A 15806-nucleotide genomic window follows, 5' to 3' on the forward strand; every position below is an offset into this window, starting at 1 on the left:
AAAAGAACTCAGGCCTTAAAAAAACTACTGACTTTTCTGCACACTAGCCACTGGGTTTATAAAACCCTTATATATAAAAATATGATCTTGAGTTTTAAGTAAAAAAAAAAACACCAAAAGTAAAACCAGTTTCCCATTCGTCCTTCTGGCCCTATACATTCCACCCACCCTGCACTTTGTTTCACCCGAGACAAAGTTTCAATCCCTAGAAACTGAACATTGACCTCCTGAAGAGGCCAAGCTGGATGCTAGGACTTTGGTGAAATTATTGTTCCATCTGCACCTGTGTCTAGTAAACCTTCCATCTCAATGCCATTTATCTGTATTTTAGCTTTCATCTCTGATCATTTACAGCAGTTTGCCCAAAATACTTGTTTTCTTGTTGCTCCTGAATTTTTTATTTTTTTCTACTGAAGGCTGTTCTGTCCTTGATCACATCCAGAGCAGTGCTGTTTTTTTTTTTTTTTTTAACAAACAGGCATTAAGTCTTTTAATTGCTCTATGGATGAGTTTCTCCAGTTCTGACAGGAAATGATTGAACCAAATTGAACCCTGGAGCCTGCAAGAGGTGCTCTTTGGCATTTCCCGGTGGCAAAGGGTTACCTTGCTTCTCCCATGTTGATCTGCATTCATTAGTCCAATGCTGGCTTTGTAACACCTTCTGCATACTCCAGAAGGCTGGGACCTTCTGTTTGGATTCTCTCTAGAAAAAATACATTGTTTCTAGGAATGCCTTCCCTATAATCCCATTTCAGATGACCTTACTTACCACAATTAAAACACCTGACATTTTGATTTTCCTTAAAATTTTTAGAAATCACTTCTATCAAAGTATCATCATAAACCTGAGGTCCAGTATCAGCTGTATTTCTAATCCATTCATCTATTGGTGCTGATCTTGCCTTTAAAGGCACAATCACCCTTTTGCATTCTGAATTAGCATTTTCAAAAGCCAAAGATTCAATTAATATTTGTCTGACTTTTGAAATCAATCTTTGCAGAATATCAGTGAAGTAAGTCTTCTTTGGGGTCTTGTATGGTAAACGACTCAGACTTCTTTCCTGGTTCTTCGCCCTCATCACAAGCATTTGCTAAATGACACAGCAGCAAGGTGTGGGCATCAAATCCATGCTGTCTTTGTAGCCCAGCACACTGGCCTTCACCTAGAAACTGATCTTGAGAAATATCAACACCTCTGCCCTATTTCATTGTTCCAGGGCCCTGACTTCCTCTGTCCACCATGTTCACCGCTGTAACTGAGGACCAGGTTCCAATGCTGCTGTCGCCAAACCTTTCCAGTGTTGGGGGATAACCGTGTTCTGAGTTGTCCATGAGTTTAACATCTTCTTCACATAGGGTGATGGCATACACATGAAATGACCCCTTCCTTAAAACCCTTCAAATGTCATATGTCTATAGGATTCCATTTAACATCTGCAAAGCCTTGGAGGTGCCTATTGCCTGAGGGTAGCTTTTTATTTGTAATAACTGGGTAAACTAAGGTTGGTTTTCTAACAACCGTGGGCCACCCCTCTTCAGTTTCACCATGAGGTGGCACAGTAGGTTCTTGTCTAAATTCCTCTGTTTGTGCTTGTGTATTTTTCTTATTTTCATTTCTAAGTCTTTATAAGGCTTGTATCTAATAAATCTCTACTTTTTATATTTGGCACAGTTATCAAAACTTTTCATATTTAGCACTAAAAATCTACTACGGCTATTGAGGATGAAATATGAATGACAGACTGATATTAATTATGATCTGTGTGTGTCAATCTCAGTTCAGTCATTTCTCTTCATTTTCTGCTTCTGTTTTCAGGCCACCTAAGTAGCTGAGTGGCAGGGTCCTAGTGCCCTGTGTTATGATTTTCCCACCCTTGATGTGGAAAAGATTTTTCCTTTTAATATTACTTAGCTCTCTCCTTGAGGACTTCCCAGGTGTCTTAGCAAACCTGATGGCTTCTCAGTTTGTCTGCAGCTGGCATGATTTCTCTGTCTGTGTGCTCACACCACAGGTTGGAGTGCCAAACATTTTTAATAAAATTTCAATTGTTCAATTTTACCAATAAAGACTCGTAAGCCAGATGCTGGAATAAAAGCCTGCTAGCTCAGAGAGGCAGAGAAATCATCACCCAGCTGACCTTCTGGATCCACAGTGAAGAGCTCCCTTACAGGAGACCCATGGGGAGGCTTATAACGAACCATAACTCCAGTCCTGGGGATCCAGCACCCTTTTCTGGCCTGTCAGAACCACGAAGCCTTGCAAATCACAAAACAGGATTTGGGGCTAAAGGGAAAATGCTTTGCTGCTTCAGGATGAAGCGGGCATAGGTCATGACTCCCTGCCTTACCCAGCATTCAAAGCCCACAGCAGTTTGGTGACCAGTTCCTACTCCTGGGTCCTGCTGCCCCCTGGCGGCGGATAGCGGCATCGCGGCTTCCGAAGGTCCCAGGGCCGACAGAGCAACTTTGAATGTCCCATCAGACTGCAGGCTTCAGAGTCACCCAACTGCTGACAGGGTTCACGAACCTCAAAGGCTGTTTGGGCCACACTGAAGAATTGGACCACACTGAAGAATCGGCTGTCTCCTGCACAGACCCGTTTGGATGGAAGCCACACCCCAGCCTCTGACATCCATATATCCAGAGTCTGGAATGTTGGGGTGGAAGTTCCATCCCAAGTCCCCTCCCCTGGGAGTTACCTCAGTCCAGACTCTGCCCACAAGAAAGCCCCTCAAAAGATGACCCCTACCCGGATACTCAAGACCACTCTCAAAGGGAATTTAAACTCCCCCCCCACAAAGAAACACATAATTTTCTGGTCTTCCTTCCCTGTCTCTTCTCTGGGTGACTGGAACACCATCCGGAAGCACTGGCGTCCACTAACCTGGGCTGTTTCTAGTTTGGTTTGATTTGGTCTGATTCGGATTACTGTGTTGTGTTGGGCAGAGTGGTTTATGAGGTGCAGAAACTTTTCAAGCCCCTCACATCACAGTGTTACTTTCTTTCTCTTTCCTTGTTGATGCTGCCAGGGATTCAACCCTGCATGTTGATCACGTCATACCTGACTACACCTCAGCCCCACTAGCTTAGTTAGATGCAACCCAAAGAAAGGGTTCCCGGTTTCTTTCGGAACACCTTTTTTTTTTTTAAATTAACTAATTTATTGTTTAAAAACGATCCTTTCTCATTTTACATACCAATCCCAGTTTCCTCTCCTCCTGTTCCCTCCCCTTCTCTCCCACCCCAGACCCCATCCACTCCTCAGAGAAAGTAAGGCTTCCCAAGGGAAATCAACAAAGTCTAGCACACTGCTTTGACACAAGACCCAGCTTTCCCCACTATATCTAGGCTGAGCAAGGTATCCATACAAAGATAACGGATTCTTTGGGAGCATCTTTAATCTCAGCCCTCAGGAGGCAGAGGCGGGAGGATCTCTGAGTTCCTGATCCACATAGCAAGTCCAGGACAGCCAGGGCTCGGTGAGACCAGAATACAGGGACCCCCAAGACTGACACCTGGGGGGAGAGGGGGAGCAGGTTGTTAAGCACAGAAAGCCAGAAAGGACAATGAAGGATTCCCGCGGCCAGGTCTGGGGTGAGCCTGTGGCCCCCAACCTAGTGCTGTGCCAGGTAAGCCTCAAGAATCCTGGGAGCCACAGCGAGACTGGAAAAGCTGGAACTGGGAACCAGGAAGGGGAAATGAGGTAGACTGGGCAAGCTCCCTAAGGACAGCACTGATTCCGCCCACAGGCATACGGTCCAATCAAGAGTGGCTTTCAGAGTCTCTTCCTTCCTTTCCCTCCTAGGGCAGCAACAGCCAGATCTTTAGGTGACACCTCAAAGAGGCCACTGGCCAAGGACCTGAATGTGAATGGGGAAGAGGAAATGACCTCAAATTAATTTTTCTGGATAGCTTCTTTCACCTGGAATTTCCCCCGTGGTAAAAGGAACCCAGGGACTGCTGTCCACCTCACAAGCTTCCTGCCACTGAACTACATTCCTGGCTTTTTAATTTTTTTTAATTTTATTTATTATATATATAAATATAGTGCTCTATCTGCACATACACCTACATACCAAAAGGACACCGGATCCCATAATAGATGACTGGACATCATATGGTGTGGGGAATTGAACTCAGGACCAAAGAGCAGCCAGGGCTCTTACCCGCTCAGCCATTTCCCTGCTCATGACTTTACTTTTAAGACCTGGTCCAGGCTGTCCTTGAACTTATTCTGTAACCCAAGCAGCCTTTCTATCCCATGCCAGTCTCCCAATTAGCTGGGATTATAGGTCTAAAACCACATGGGTTTTGTTTAAGACTTGGTCAGAAGCTGGATGGTGGTGCACAACTTTAATCCCAGCAATTGGGATGCAGATGCAGGTCAGCTCTGAGTTTAAGGCCAGCCTGGTCTACAGAGTGTTCCAGGACAGCCAGGACTGCACAGAGAAACTCTGTCTCTAAAACCCCCCAAAAAGGACTTGTCAAGGATCTTTCTTCAGTTGCCACCAGTGGTTCTCAACCTGTGGGTCACAACCCCTTTGGGAGTTAAAGTACCCTTCACAGGAGTTGCTTAAAACCATCAGAAAACACAGATATTAACATTATTTTTCATAACTAGCAAAATTACAGTTATGGAGTGGCAATGAAAATAATTTTATGGGGTAACCACAATGTGAAGAACTGTATTAAAGGTTGCAGCATTAGGAAGGTAGGACCCACTGCTGTGGTCTTCACTGGGCACAGAAGCAGGGCAGCAGGAGGGTCTGGATCAAATGTGAATGACAAGATGTGTGTTTTAGAGTCAGGTCCACCCCTGCCCCAATGTCTGGATGCAGGTGTTGCAGACCCTCCACCCTCAGAGGAGCTGTGACGTCACTTAGGGACTGAGACAGACAATCCCAGAGGAGCTGTGACATCACCTAGGGACTGAGACAGACAATCCCAGAGGAGCTGTGACATCACTTAGGGGCTGAGACAGACAATCCCAGAGGAGCTGTGACATCACCTAGGGACTGAGACAATCCCAGAGGAGCTGTGACGTCACTTAGGGACTGAGACAGACAATCCCAGAGGAGCTGTGACATCACCTAGGGACTGAGACAGACAATCCCAGAGGAGCTGTGACATCACTTAGGGACTGAGACAATTCCAGAGGAGCTGTGACATCACTTAGGGACTGAGACAATCCCAGAGGAGCTGTGATGTCACTTAGGGGCTGAGACAGACAATCCCAGAGGAGCTGTGACATCATCACTTAGGGGCTGAGACAATCCCAGAGGAGCTGTGACATCACTTAGGGACTGAGACAATCCCAGAGGAGCTGTGATGTCACTTAGGGGCTGAGACAGACAATCCCAGAGGAGCTGTGACATCACTTAGGGGCTGAGACAATCCCAGAGGAGCTGTGATGTCACTTAGGGGTTAAGACAATCCCAGAGTCATAAACTTTTCCCATGGTAGTCCTCAGGACAGTGCCCACAGCTGTCCATGTTCCCAGGCCTTGTGGCGTGTGCCACCATCCTGGAGGGCTACAAAGCAGTCTGCTCCTAAGCAACCCACGACCCCTGGGGTCAGAAGCAGGGACAGGTCATAGGTCACCATCCTCCCTTCTTCCTAGATGCCCACCAGGCTGGGACCCGGATAGGTCTACAGTAAGGAAATGCTGGAGAGCTCAAAGGCCCAGGACAAAGGAGAGGAAGCTGTCGGCACATTAGTACTTATTATTGCCTACAGACAGACAGACAACAGACAGAGAGACTGAGCCCCAGCCAGGAGGTGATGGGTTAGTGTTCAAGAGGAGACCAAGGGTCCACCAAGTTACAGGGGAGCAGAGGCAGCCTCCACAGCTCTGTCCTAAGAGCTGAGCCGCAATCGCAGAAGCAGTGCAAGCTTTCACAGTTGCGACCCATCAGAGGTGGAGGTGACAGGGATGGGGAAATGGTAAAGGTCCAGGAAGTCCAGGAAGAAACGACTTGGGCACACTCTCTTGAGGCAGAGTCCTCAATAGAGGCTGGGGGAGGAGTGTGGAAGCCTCAGAGACAACAGGAGGGGGAAAGGGGACCCAGGTGACACTGTGTGCGGTGCAGAGTCCATGGGAGCTGTCAGCCCGGGGACCGAGTCAGAAGTTGGGCTTGTGTTTCTTGAGCTCCACCATGAGGTGATGAATATTGATGAGCTCGGCCCTGGCTGGCAGCGCCCGGAGCTGCGGCTGCGCCAGCACCCGGTGGAAGCGATGGTAGAGCTGGATCAGCTGGGTCAGCGCCCCCTGCACAGAGACGACAGTCAGGGGTCAGAGCTTCACGGGAATCTCAGACACAGCTGGTCGGTGACTTCCCAGAGAAAACAGGAAGGAAACCATCAGGCATGGGACATGGGAAAGGGCTGGGAGTGGCAGGGCACCTGGATGATGCTGGTTCCATTTCTAAAGTTGGTGAAACTCCGCATGACATCTTGACTCAGAGACTCCACCGATGCCTTCCAGGAGCCACCAAAGCCACGGATCAGCTGAGTGACTCGGGCTGACACAGGAAAAGGGAGTGTCAGAGCAGCCAGGCCCGGGGACCGTCTACCCCGGCAAGGCCTGCCCAGGGCACAGCCGTGCTCACCCACAAGCCCAGCTTTCCTGGTCCTCCTGCATTCAAGTCTTCCCCGCTGTGCCATCCCCTGTGCCCTGCCCCTTCTCACTGTCCTGTTTAACTCCCCTCCCTGGTCCCATGACAACAGCCTCATACCTTCTTCCCCTCGAAGGCGCTCAGCCTGTCCACGCTCAATCAAAGCCTCAGCCTCCTTCACAAACGCCACCAGACCCCCGAAGGGAGGAGATAGCAACTCCTCAATGAATTCCTAGAGAGATGTGCAAGCCAGAACCAGAGTCAGGAGTCCGGGAACAAAGGACTCCATGTTGGATTGGGACGATGAGGAAGTGACACTCTACAGAACAGCCAGCCTCTGTGAACCTTCCAGGTGGTGATCTCACAAGGGGGAGAGGAAGTCCCCAAGGAAAACCAAGAGCCAATGAGCTGGCTCAGGGGGAGCAGTGCTGCCACTGGACCCCAGAACACAAAGTGGAAGAGGCAAGAAAGGAGCCCGGTCCTAGAGTTGTCTTCTGACATACGTGTGTTTCATGACATGTGACTATGTCTCTGTCTCTGTCTCTCTCACACACACACACACTAATAATCCCCTATAAAGCAGAACTGTTTGTTTTGGCATGTGCACACACACACACATATACACACACACACGCACAGATAGTTTTATTTTGCTTTTAAGCTATTAATATCACTAAAATGAAATGAAACAGACTAGCAACAAGGCAGTGAGCTGCAATAATGATTGCACACTGAGGTCAGCCCAGTAGCACCCAGGTTTCCCTGCCACACCCAGGCCCCACCTGTGTCCGAGCATTGAGCAGCTGCTGGAAACTTTCCACCTCTTTGCTGTCGTCAGCAGCCCGCTCCTAAGGAGACACATGGAGTGAGGAACTTAGGGACACCCTTCACGCCAGCACCTTCTGCCACCCCACACTGCAGACAGAGCTAGGATCCAGGGCACAGCGCTGAGCTGCACAGCGCTGAGCTTGTGGAGCTGACAAGCCGTGGGGACCCCGGGGAGGAGTGGCCTTACCATCAGCACACCCAGCATCATGTCGTAGTTGTTGATCAGAAACACAAGCTGCTCCTTCCTGGAGGAGAACTCTGCAGCCACTCGGAGGACAAAATTCTCCACCTCCACCTGCAACAGCCCAACAGAAGCAGCAAGTGAGAAAGCCAGACCTCAGGGCCCTCCCCGTGCTGGGAAGTCTGTGTGCCAGCCCCACCTGTAGCTGTCCCAGCAGCTGCAGGGTGCGTTCATTGGGGATGGTCTGGTTGATGCTGACCAGTGCAGAGGAGAACTCAGCATAGCGGCGTGTGATCTAGGACCAAGGAGGGAAGACTCCCATCAGCCTGCCTGGCAGACACAACCTCCCAGCTGCCTCTGCAGCTCCTGCTCCCAGTCCTTCCTTCTCCAGTGTCAAAAACCACTAAGTGTGACCACAAGGCTCCCTTGTTACCCTCACCCTCCCTCACATAGTGGGGCCGAGTGTCCAGCCCCCCGAGGCGCTGGGGGTCAGTGCTGCGGACGCTCTGGACATTCATCTCCAGGATCAGCTCAAACCGAGGCCACAGCAAGGCAAGCACCTGCTCCCAGTACCTGCAGGCTTAATCAGAACCAAAGGTCAGCTGGCTAGGGGGCTGGCAGGCTGTGGGTGCACAGCACCCTTCAGGGGCATGGTGACTGAGGGTGCAGGGGTGCGTGTGTGTGTGACACCAATGCTTCCTCTAAACACACATGGGAATAAGGGTGAAGGGCATCAGGTGAGGGACAGCCAGGGTCAGGATGGAGCTGTCTGTGTAAGATAAAGCCCTGACGTCTTAGGAACCAGGACCCAAGCGCAGTGACCTGTCCAGAGCAGGCACGTCCCTCTTGGCTGCAATGTTGCGGAATCGGAGAACAATGTGGATGCAGAGAAAAACAGCAATGGCGTCGTAGCAGTCGGCCAGGTAGGACTCCAGGTGTTTCTGTGGTACAGCAACAGGCAGACAATCAGATGTCAGTTTGTTGTTCAGGTGGCTATGAGCCACCTATGGTACATTTCTAGGGGACAAGGCGCTGGCTAGGGAGACACCTCCTTTCCTGTCCACAGATACCTCCGGGGCCCCTGACTTGCTCACTGGCCTCAACTATAAAAGTTCCTCACAGCAGAAGCCAGGGCTGAGGCTTTAAAGTCTCTCTCTACTGAGGAAAAACAGAGGAAGTAGCAGGTCCCCGAGTTCTAAGGATCTCCTAGGGGGCCATGCTGTGAGGTAAAGGCTTAGACTTTTTAGAACGGGACACTCCTGCTTTCAATCCTGCCACTTGTGACCCCACTGGATGTGGGGGAGCCTTGAGAACGGAGGGTAAAACACAGAATCCAGGGGCTCACCAGGGTCATGGCGAGTGTGCGGCCCATGACAGCGTGGAATAGGTCATGTGCAGCTGGGCCAGATACAACAAAAAATTCACAGATGAAAAGATATTCACGGCAAGAATTGTCGAGGAGGGCGTAGTGCTGGCTGCGGAAGAGAGCTTCGAACGGATACTGAGGGACAGAGAGAAGGGTGGGATCCAACACTGAACCCACAGATATGGGGCCTCAGCATATCTCAGGAAAGATTCTCACACACACCTGACCCTCCCACACCTGACCTCCATGCAGGGAGGAACGCCCTGAACAGGCACTGATGAGGGCACAGGACACTAGGAAAGCCCTGAACAGGCACTGATGAGGGCACAGGACACTAGGAAAGCCCTGAACAGGCACTGATGAGGGCACAGGACACTAGGAAAGCCCTGAACAGGCACTGATGAGGGCACAGGACACTAGGAAAGCCCTGAACAGGCATTGATGAGGGCACAGGACACTAGGAAAGCCCTGAACAGGCACTGATGAGGGCACAGGACACTAGGAAAGCCCTGAACAGGCACTGATGAGGGCACAGGACACTAGGAAAGCCCTGAACAGGCACTGATGAGGGCACAGGACACTAGGAAAGCCTCCCCACAGCTGCTGCTGCCCCACATCTACTTCAGCTGCTGCCTCACGACTGATACCGCCATGGCCAGTCTCTGTGTCCCCCAATTACAGCAGGCCAGGGCCCCAAAGTCCATTCTGACAGCTTAGGGGATTGATCCCGGTCAGGGAATCATACCCTCTGTTCTCCACGCTGAGCAGTATGGGGCACCAGGATGGGAGCCTCAAGTTCAGTGGGGGAGATGACAGAACCCCGGGTGCCCAGGGTGAAGATGGTGTTCCTGCTTCGGAGGGATGGCTTCGAGAAGAATCGTGAATAGCATCAGAGTCAGGGAAATCACTGAGACTGACCCGAGATTCCTGGGAAGTTAAAAATGACCTGGACACCCCATTCCAGAACCAGGACCTCACTTCACCTGACACCTTAATGGGCATCAGGGAGTCTACAGACCCTTGGGGTCAACGTGAAGAATTTCAGGATGATGTGCGCCTCTGGGAGGGGAAGCTCCCGCTCTCACATCCTCAAAGGCCCCGCCCCACAGAGAGGGTAAGAAGCAGAACCCTGGGGGCTGGAGCCAGTCAGCCCCACAGTGAGCCTGACATGGTGGGAGTGTGACAGGAGGCCCTCGATCCAGGATATCTTTCTTTGCTGTGTCTTCCACACCCATTAGATCGTCTTTCTCAGCAACCTCCTCGTACTAGAGAAAATGACAGAGAGCTCAACCACGGCCCCAGCACCAGCAGGTGGGGAGCTCCGCCCCTCCTCCAAGCCCTCTGCCCACTGGCTCACCTGCACTTTCATGAGCCGCCCCAGGTAGGAGCGGAAGTAAGACAGGTAGATCTTGCTCAGCGTCTCCACGTACTCATCCCTGATCTCCTTTGCTGTTGCTCGCTCGTTGCCCAACAGGAACTGGTAGAAGAACCTGGAAGGACCAGGGCGCGTCAGACCCTGGACATTCACAGTGGACTGCTGAAAAGCTCACGGTCCACCCTGTGCCTGTCCCAGGGTGGCGACCTGTACTTCAGCAGGGCTGTCTGGGGGATCTGATAGTTGGTCATCGGCTTGCGGAAGGAATAAATCTTCTGAAGGATGAACTCGCGGATCTTTGTCACTGCCTAGATGTGGGGGACAAAGAGGCTATGAAGCCATGAAGCTGTGGGCTTTTCCTGTGTGGAAGGAAGCAAGGAGGTGACAGACGTGAGGGTAAAGGGAAGGCAGAGGATACTCTGGTTGTGTTTTTATGTTTTGTTTGTTGAGTCAAGGTCTATGTAGACCAGGCTGGCCTGGAACTCCCTATGTAGACCAGGCTGGCCTGGAACTCCCTATGTAGACCAGGCTGGCCTGGAACTCCCTATGTAGACCAGGCTGGCCTGGAACTCACCTGCCTCTGCCTCCCAACTGCTAGGGCTAAAATCACTTACCACTGTGCCTGGCCCTATTTTTCAGGCTGTTGTTTTGTTTTTTTTTTTTAAATATTTATTTATTTGTTATGTATACAATATTCTGTCTGTGTGTATGCCTGCAGGCCAGAAGAGGGCACCATACCCCATTACAGATGGTTGTGAGCCACCATGTGGTTGCTGGGAATTGAACTCAGGACCTTTGAAAGAGCAGGCAATGCTCTTAACCTCTGAGCCATTTCTCCAGCCCCAGGCTGTTTTTTTTTTAAAAAAAAATATATATATATATATGGAGCCCCAGGCTGTTTTTTTTTAAAAAAAAAAAAAAAAAAAAAATATATATATATATATATATATATATATATATATATGGAGGGGCTGGAGAGATGGCTCAGTGGTTAAGAGCATTGCCTGCTCTTTCAAAGGTCCTGAGTTCAATTCCCAGCAACCACATGGTGGCTCACAACCATCTGTAATGGGGTCTGGTGCCCTCTTCTGGCCTGCAGGCATACACACAGACAGAATATTGTATACATAACAAATAAATAAATATTAAAAAAAAATATGGAATGCTTTACAAATTTTCATGTGTTCTCTTACACGGAGGCCATGCTAATCTTCTCTGTATTGTTCTAATTTTAGTTTCTACATCGTTAGCTTTTGAGACAGGGTCTCATGTATCTCAGGCTGGCCCCAAACTCCCTGTGTAGCAGCGAATGACCCCGAAACTTCTGATCTTTCCTCTGTCAGCTCCTGAGTGCAAGGACAGCAGGCAAGTGCCAGCAGGTCAATGTCTGCAGAGCGGGGGTGGAACCCAGGGTTTCGTGCACACTAAGCAAGCACGCTACCAACTGAGCCACATCTCCAGCTTCTCCAGATTTTCGGGGAGACCAGAGGGCCAGTGAGCACTGCACTGAGGGAAGCTGCGTGGGTTCTTGGGAGGTGACTCTAGTGTCCACACCCTACCTTGACCCGCAGCCGGTCTAGCACGCCCCTGACATCTGCGCAGGCAGCTGTGCCTCTCGCCTCCTGCTCTCTGACCGCAGCTGCCTTGGCGTCCAGCTCCTGCAGCTGCTCCAGGAACCTGGGCTCTGTCACTGGAGCTTCCAGAATTGCTCTAAGGAGCAGGGAGGACGGGGGTCAAGAGAAGGGACACTCAACAGTGCTGAAACAGACCGACCCACACCCTCACAGCTTGCGTCATTTCTGCCTTCCTCCCGTCTCATACCTTCGTTATACGTACAAAGGTCTCAACTCCTGAGCCCGCCTCCCCACAGGCTCCTACACACCTAATCTTGGATCACACCTAACCCATGTGCTATCCTATGGTGGCTAAAGCAGGGTTTGGAGTTATTAACCCAGCCATTAATTTCTACAACTTTTTTTTTTTTTGGAGGGGGGGAGGTTTGAGACAGGGTTTCTCCGTAGCTTTTTTTTTTTTTGGTTCCTGTCCTGGAACTAGCTCTTGCAGACCAGGCTGGCCTCGAACTCACAGAGATCCGCCTACCTCTGCCTCCCAAGTGCTGGAATTAAAGGCGTGTGCCACCACCGCCCGGCTATTTCTACAACTTTTTTTTTTAAAGATTTATTTATTTATTTATTTATTATGTATACAACATTTTGCCTCCATGTATGTCCCCACACCAGAGGAGAGTGCCAGATCTCATTACAGATGGTTGTGAGCCACCATGTGGTTGCTGGGAATTGAACTCAGGACCTCTGGAAGAGTAGCCAGTGCTCTTAACCACTGAGCCATCTCTCCAGCTCCTTCTACAACTTTTTAAAAACAAGATCCCACTCTGTAGCCCAGGCTGGTGACTTGTAGCATCCTACTGCCTGGGCCCACTCTGTAGCCAAGGGTGATCACTTGCAGCAACCTCCTGCCTGGACCTCCAAACGTGAGATTACGGGCATTAGCCAGCACTCCTGGTCTCTAGATGGTACCTGACAACCTCAGCCCGACCACCTGCTCTGGACATCATGACCCTTCAAACCAGCAACTCACGTGACCAGAGCAGAGGGCACCACTAGCCCATCTACAAGTTCCCCAAGTTTCCCCCGCACTGCTTGTCGGTTACGAAGTCGGATGTTCATGGCTCCTGACTGCTCCTGCAGGGTCCGGATCTCGGAGCTGATGGAGCTGAGGTCGCTCTGGAAAGCTCCCAGCATCTGCTCCATGCGCTACGGGGAGGGCAGGAAACACTGTGGGCATGTCACAGGGTTGACAGGGACAAGCATGTCACCCAAGTGTCTGAGTGAACACCCCAGGATCCAACAGCCCAGGAGGGCGGCACATATTCATTTGCCCAGGGAACAAAAAGTACTAACAAAACAAAACAAAAAACCAGGAGCAGAGGGCATGATGGGGTCAAGGTTGTCAGGGGCCACAGGCGAGGGCCACCAACCTCCAGGACAGCATCGCAGGCTGTGATCTGATTGTGCAGAGACGCAATGTTTTCACTCTCTTGGATATCTGACCCCCAAAAGTCAAGGGCTTCTCACTGAACACAGAGTTCTGAGGACCAGCAGTACTTCCCCCCCGAAAGTCTCCCCAAAGTGACAGAAACCTTAGAGAGAGATGCCATCCCTGTCAGGGCTACCTGCATCACACCTCCCCAGACCCCATGTAGGTAACTGCATCTTTTCCCTCTGCTGGGGGATACAGTCCCGGATGGACTTTTGCTCAATCTGCTGCAGCTCCAGCTCCACCTGCTTCGAATAGTGTCGCAGATCCACACCCTGGGGAAACGACAAGAAGTCAGGAAGAAGCCACTGTGAAAGGACACCAGAACAGACTCAGTGCCGGGCTGGAGGGGACTGAAGAGGGAGGGTGGGGCAGACTGGCATAGGGGAGAGCCTCACCGTCTTGAGAGCTTCCTTCACTAACTCATCCTCCAGATTTGCTTGGATGTGAACTGGAAACAGACATTTTCCATCAGGGTCCAGCGCCACGCCTCCCTCTGCCCGCCCTGGGCACCTGCACACCAGCTTCCCCTTTCCTTCCGACCCGGTGTCTCCAGTGATAAGGACAGCAGCTTTGGCTCTGCTGCTTCAGTTCCTCAGTCTAGCCAATCACGGACCAAAAATATTAAATGGCAATCCCAAAGCATGATTTAGAAGCTTTTAAGATAAGTGCGGCATTCTGAGAAGTTGAAGGCCCTCTCACCCACCTTGGACTTGCATTGTCTTTGCTGGATGCATCTATGGTGTGTGTGGTACCAGCCTGTCAATCACTCACTAGCTGTCTTCGTGATCGGATTGGCTGTCTACACATGTCTATGCTCAAACAAACCTTGTTTTCACTAATAAGAGTCCGGAAGAGCAAAAAAGGGGACTCAGCAAATTTTATCATAGTGTATTGCTGTAAGTGTCCTACTCTTACTGTTCATTTCTTACTGAACCTAAATTGGAAGTTAAACCTCAATTCATCGATTAAACTTTATACTGCATTTAAAAAAAACCATGCAGGGGTTAGTATGGGGGGGTCATCTACTGTCTGTCGCATAACATATTCCTAAAGGATAAAGGGGGCTGGCTACGCTGCCCCCACCCACGGCACCACTCACCATCCACTTCATCCAGGATGAATTCATCAGAGGTGATATCCAGCTCCCCAAGCTGCAGGGGCTCTTGGAGTCCAGAAGCACCCCCCTGAAGAGGGGCAGATTAGTGAATGTGGGATACAGAAAGGGGGGAAACAAATACAGCGGGATATTCCTAATCCTGAAAGTGAGGTGGGGGCGCTTTCTCAGGGGAGTCACAGTTAGTGGGTCAAAGATTCTCACGCACTCAGATCTACTTTTCAGGGCTAACGAGTAGAAAATATGTCAGAAAAAAAAAACCCAGGCAATTCGCTGGAGGTGTTCAAATGAGAAAAACTAGGATTAATTAGCCGGACTTGCCTTTGAATTTAGGACCGCTGTCCTGTTACCTCGGGTGTTGTACCATCGCACCCTAAGAGTTCCAGATGCTAAAATTGTGAGCTTACATGCTGTTTACCTGTGTGTCGGGTGCACCCTCGCACAAACTCTTTCGGCTAAATCCTAACGACGACCTATAAGGTAGGTCCGAATAACGCCTCTCCTGTACAGGTGTGGGAAGCGAGGCCTCGGAAAACACAGCTTACAAGTGGTGGGGCTGGAAGTGGGAGCAAGGCAATCAGGCTCCAGAGCCCACGTTCTGAATCTTTTACACTACTTCCTCTTTTCTACTAAGAATTTTTTTTTCTAGCGTGAATAGGAAGGTGACACTGTGTCCGTGGGACTTGAGTTCCTGCCACTCTGGTCCCTACGAAGGCTCGGTCACCATCACCGGGAGCAGGAGGAGACCGTTGTCTGAGCTCAGCCTCCACCTTCCTGAGGACACTCCCGAGGACACACTGCCCCGTACTCTCACCAGCGGGCCCTCCTCCTCCTCCATATCTGAGGCCCCGGCCCGCAACACCAGCTCGCGGGCAGCAGCCGCCATGGTCGCCGCCGCGGCCATTCCCCCGCAGCCTCACTTCCGTCGGCTGTCAGGCTCGGAGTCCGTTTCAGAAGCAAAAACCACAAGTCCCAGAACGTCTTGTCTGGCGACAAAAAAAAAAGTTCCGTGATATTTGAGCTAACGTGATTAACTCCAGTCTCCCCTGTGAGACTCAGATCACTTCGGCCAAGTGCGAAAGCGAAGGAAGGCGATCGCCTCAAACGAACACAATCCTGCCCCGGAACCTCCGCTGCGCGCACGCCCGGAACAGGACCCTTACGACGGTAAAGACGACCGGACCGGAAGTTATGATTCCCAATCCAAACTCTCAAAATTCGACTCCTCGCTAAGGGAGGGGCGGGGAGAGAAGTCGTTTCCTGAAGCG

General features: G+C 50.6%; 1 protein-coding gene and 1 non-coding gene across 2 annotated transcripts; both read right to left on the reverse strand.

Annotated features, from left to right (window-relative positions):
- Positions 1-5176: 5176 nt before the first annotated feature.
- Vps52 (VPS52 subunit of GARP complex) lies at positions 5177-15664 on the reverse strand. The gene is made up of 20 exons (XM_041634432.1): positions 15353-15664; positions 14524-14608; positions 13820-13872; positions 13621-13696; positions 13363-13430; positions 12963-13138; positions 11924-12074; positions 10572-10672; positions 10347-10479; positions 10197-10254; positions 9735-9868; positions 8969-9124; positions 8446-8564; positions 8073-8196; positions 7823-7918; positions 7630-7737; positions 7397-7462; positions 6735-6846; positions 6403-6521; positions 5177-6268 (listed from the first exon to the last, which is right to left on the reverse strand). Exons 1-20 carry the CDS (start codon positions 15440-15442, stop codon positions 6122-6124), a joined length of 2172 nt encoding a protein of 723 aa, XP_041490366.1. The 5' UTR covers positions 15443-15664; the 3' UTR covers positions 5177-6121.
- On the reverse strand, positions 11516-11618 carry LOC121435728. Its single transcript, XR_005972591.1, has one exon. It is a non-coding gene; the product is annotated as a U6 spliceosomal RNA (small nuclear RNA).
- Positions 15665-15806: the final 142 nt, after the last annotated feature.

This window comes from Microtus oregoni, unplaced genomic scaffold (genome assembly GCF_018167655.1).
Source record: "Microtus oregoni isolate MIOR12 unplaced genomic scaffold, Mior012 000046F_ref0000063, whole genome shotgun sequence".
Classification (NCBI taxonomy): domain Eukaryota; kingdom Metazoa; phylum Chordata; class Mammalia; order Rodentia; family Cricetidae; genus Microtus; species Microtus oregoni.

Bases quoted from the DNA above. Each gene is read 5' to 3' on its own strand.
- Vps52 (XM_041634432.1), bottom strand. From the start codon at position 15,442: ATGGCCGCGGCGGCGACCATGGCGGCTGCTGCCCGCGAGCTGGTGTTG. The intron at 7,738-7,822 runs GTGGGGCTGGCA...GGGCTGTTGCAG, and splicing joins AGCTGCTGGGACAGCTACAG to GTGGAGGTGGAGAATTTTGT. The intron at 7,463-7,629 runs GTAAGGCCACTC...GTGTCTCCTTAG, and splicing joins TGATGCTGGGTGTGCTGATG to GAGCGGGCTGCTGACGACAG.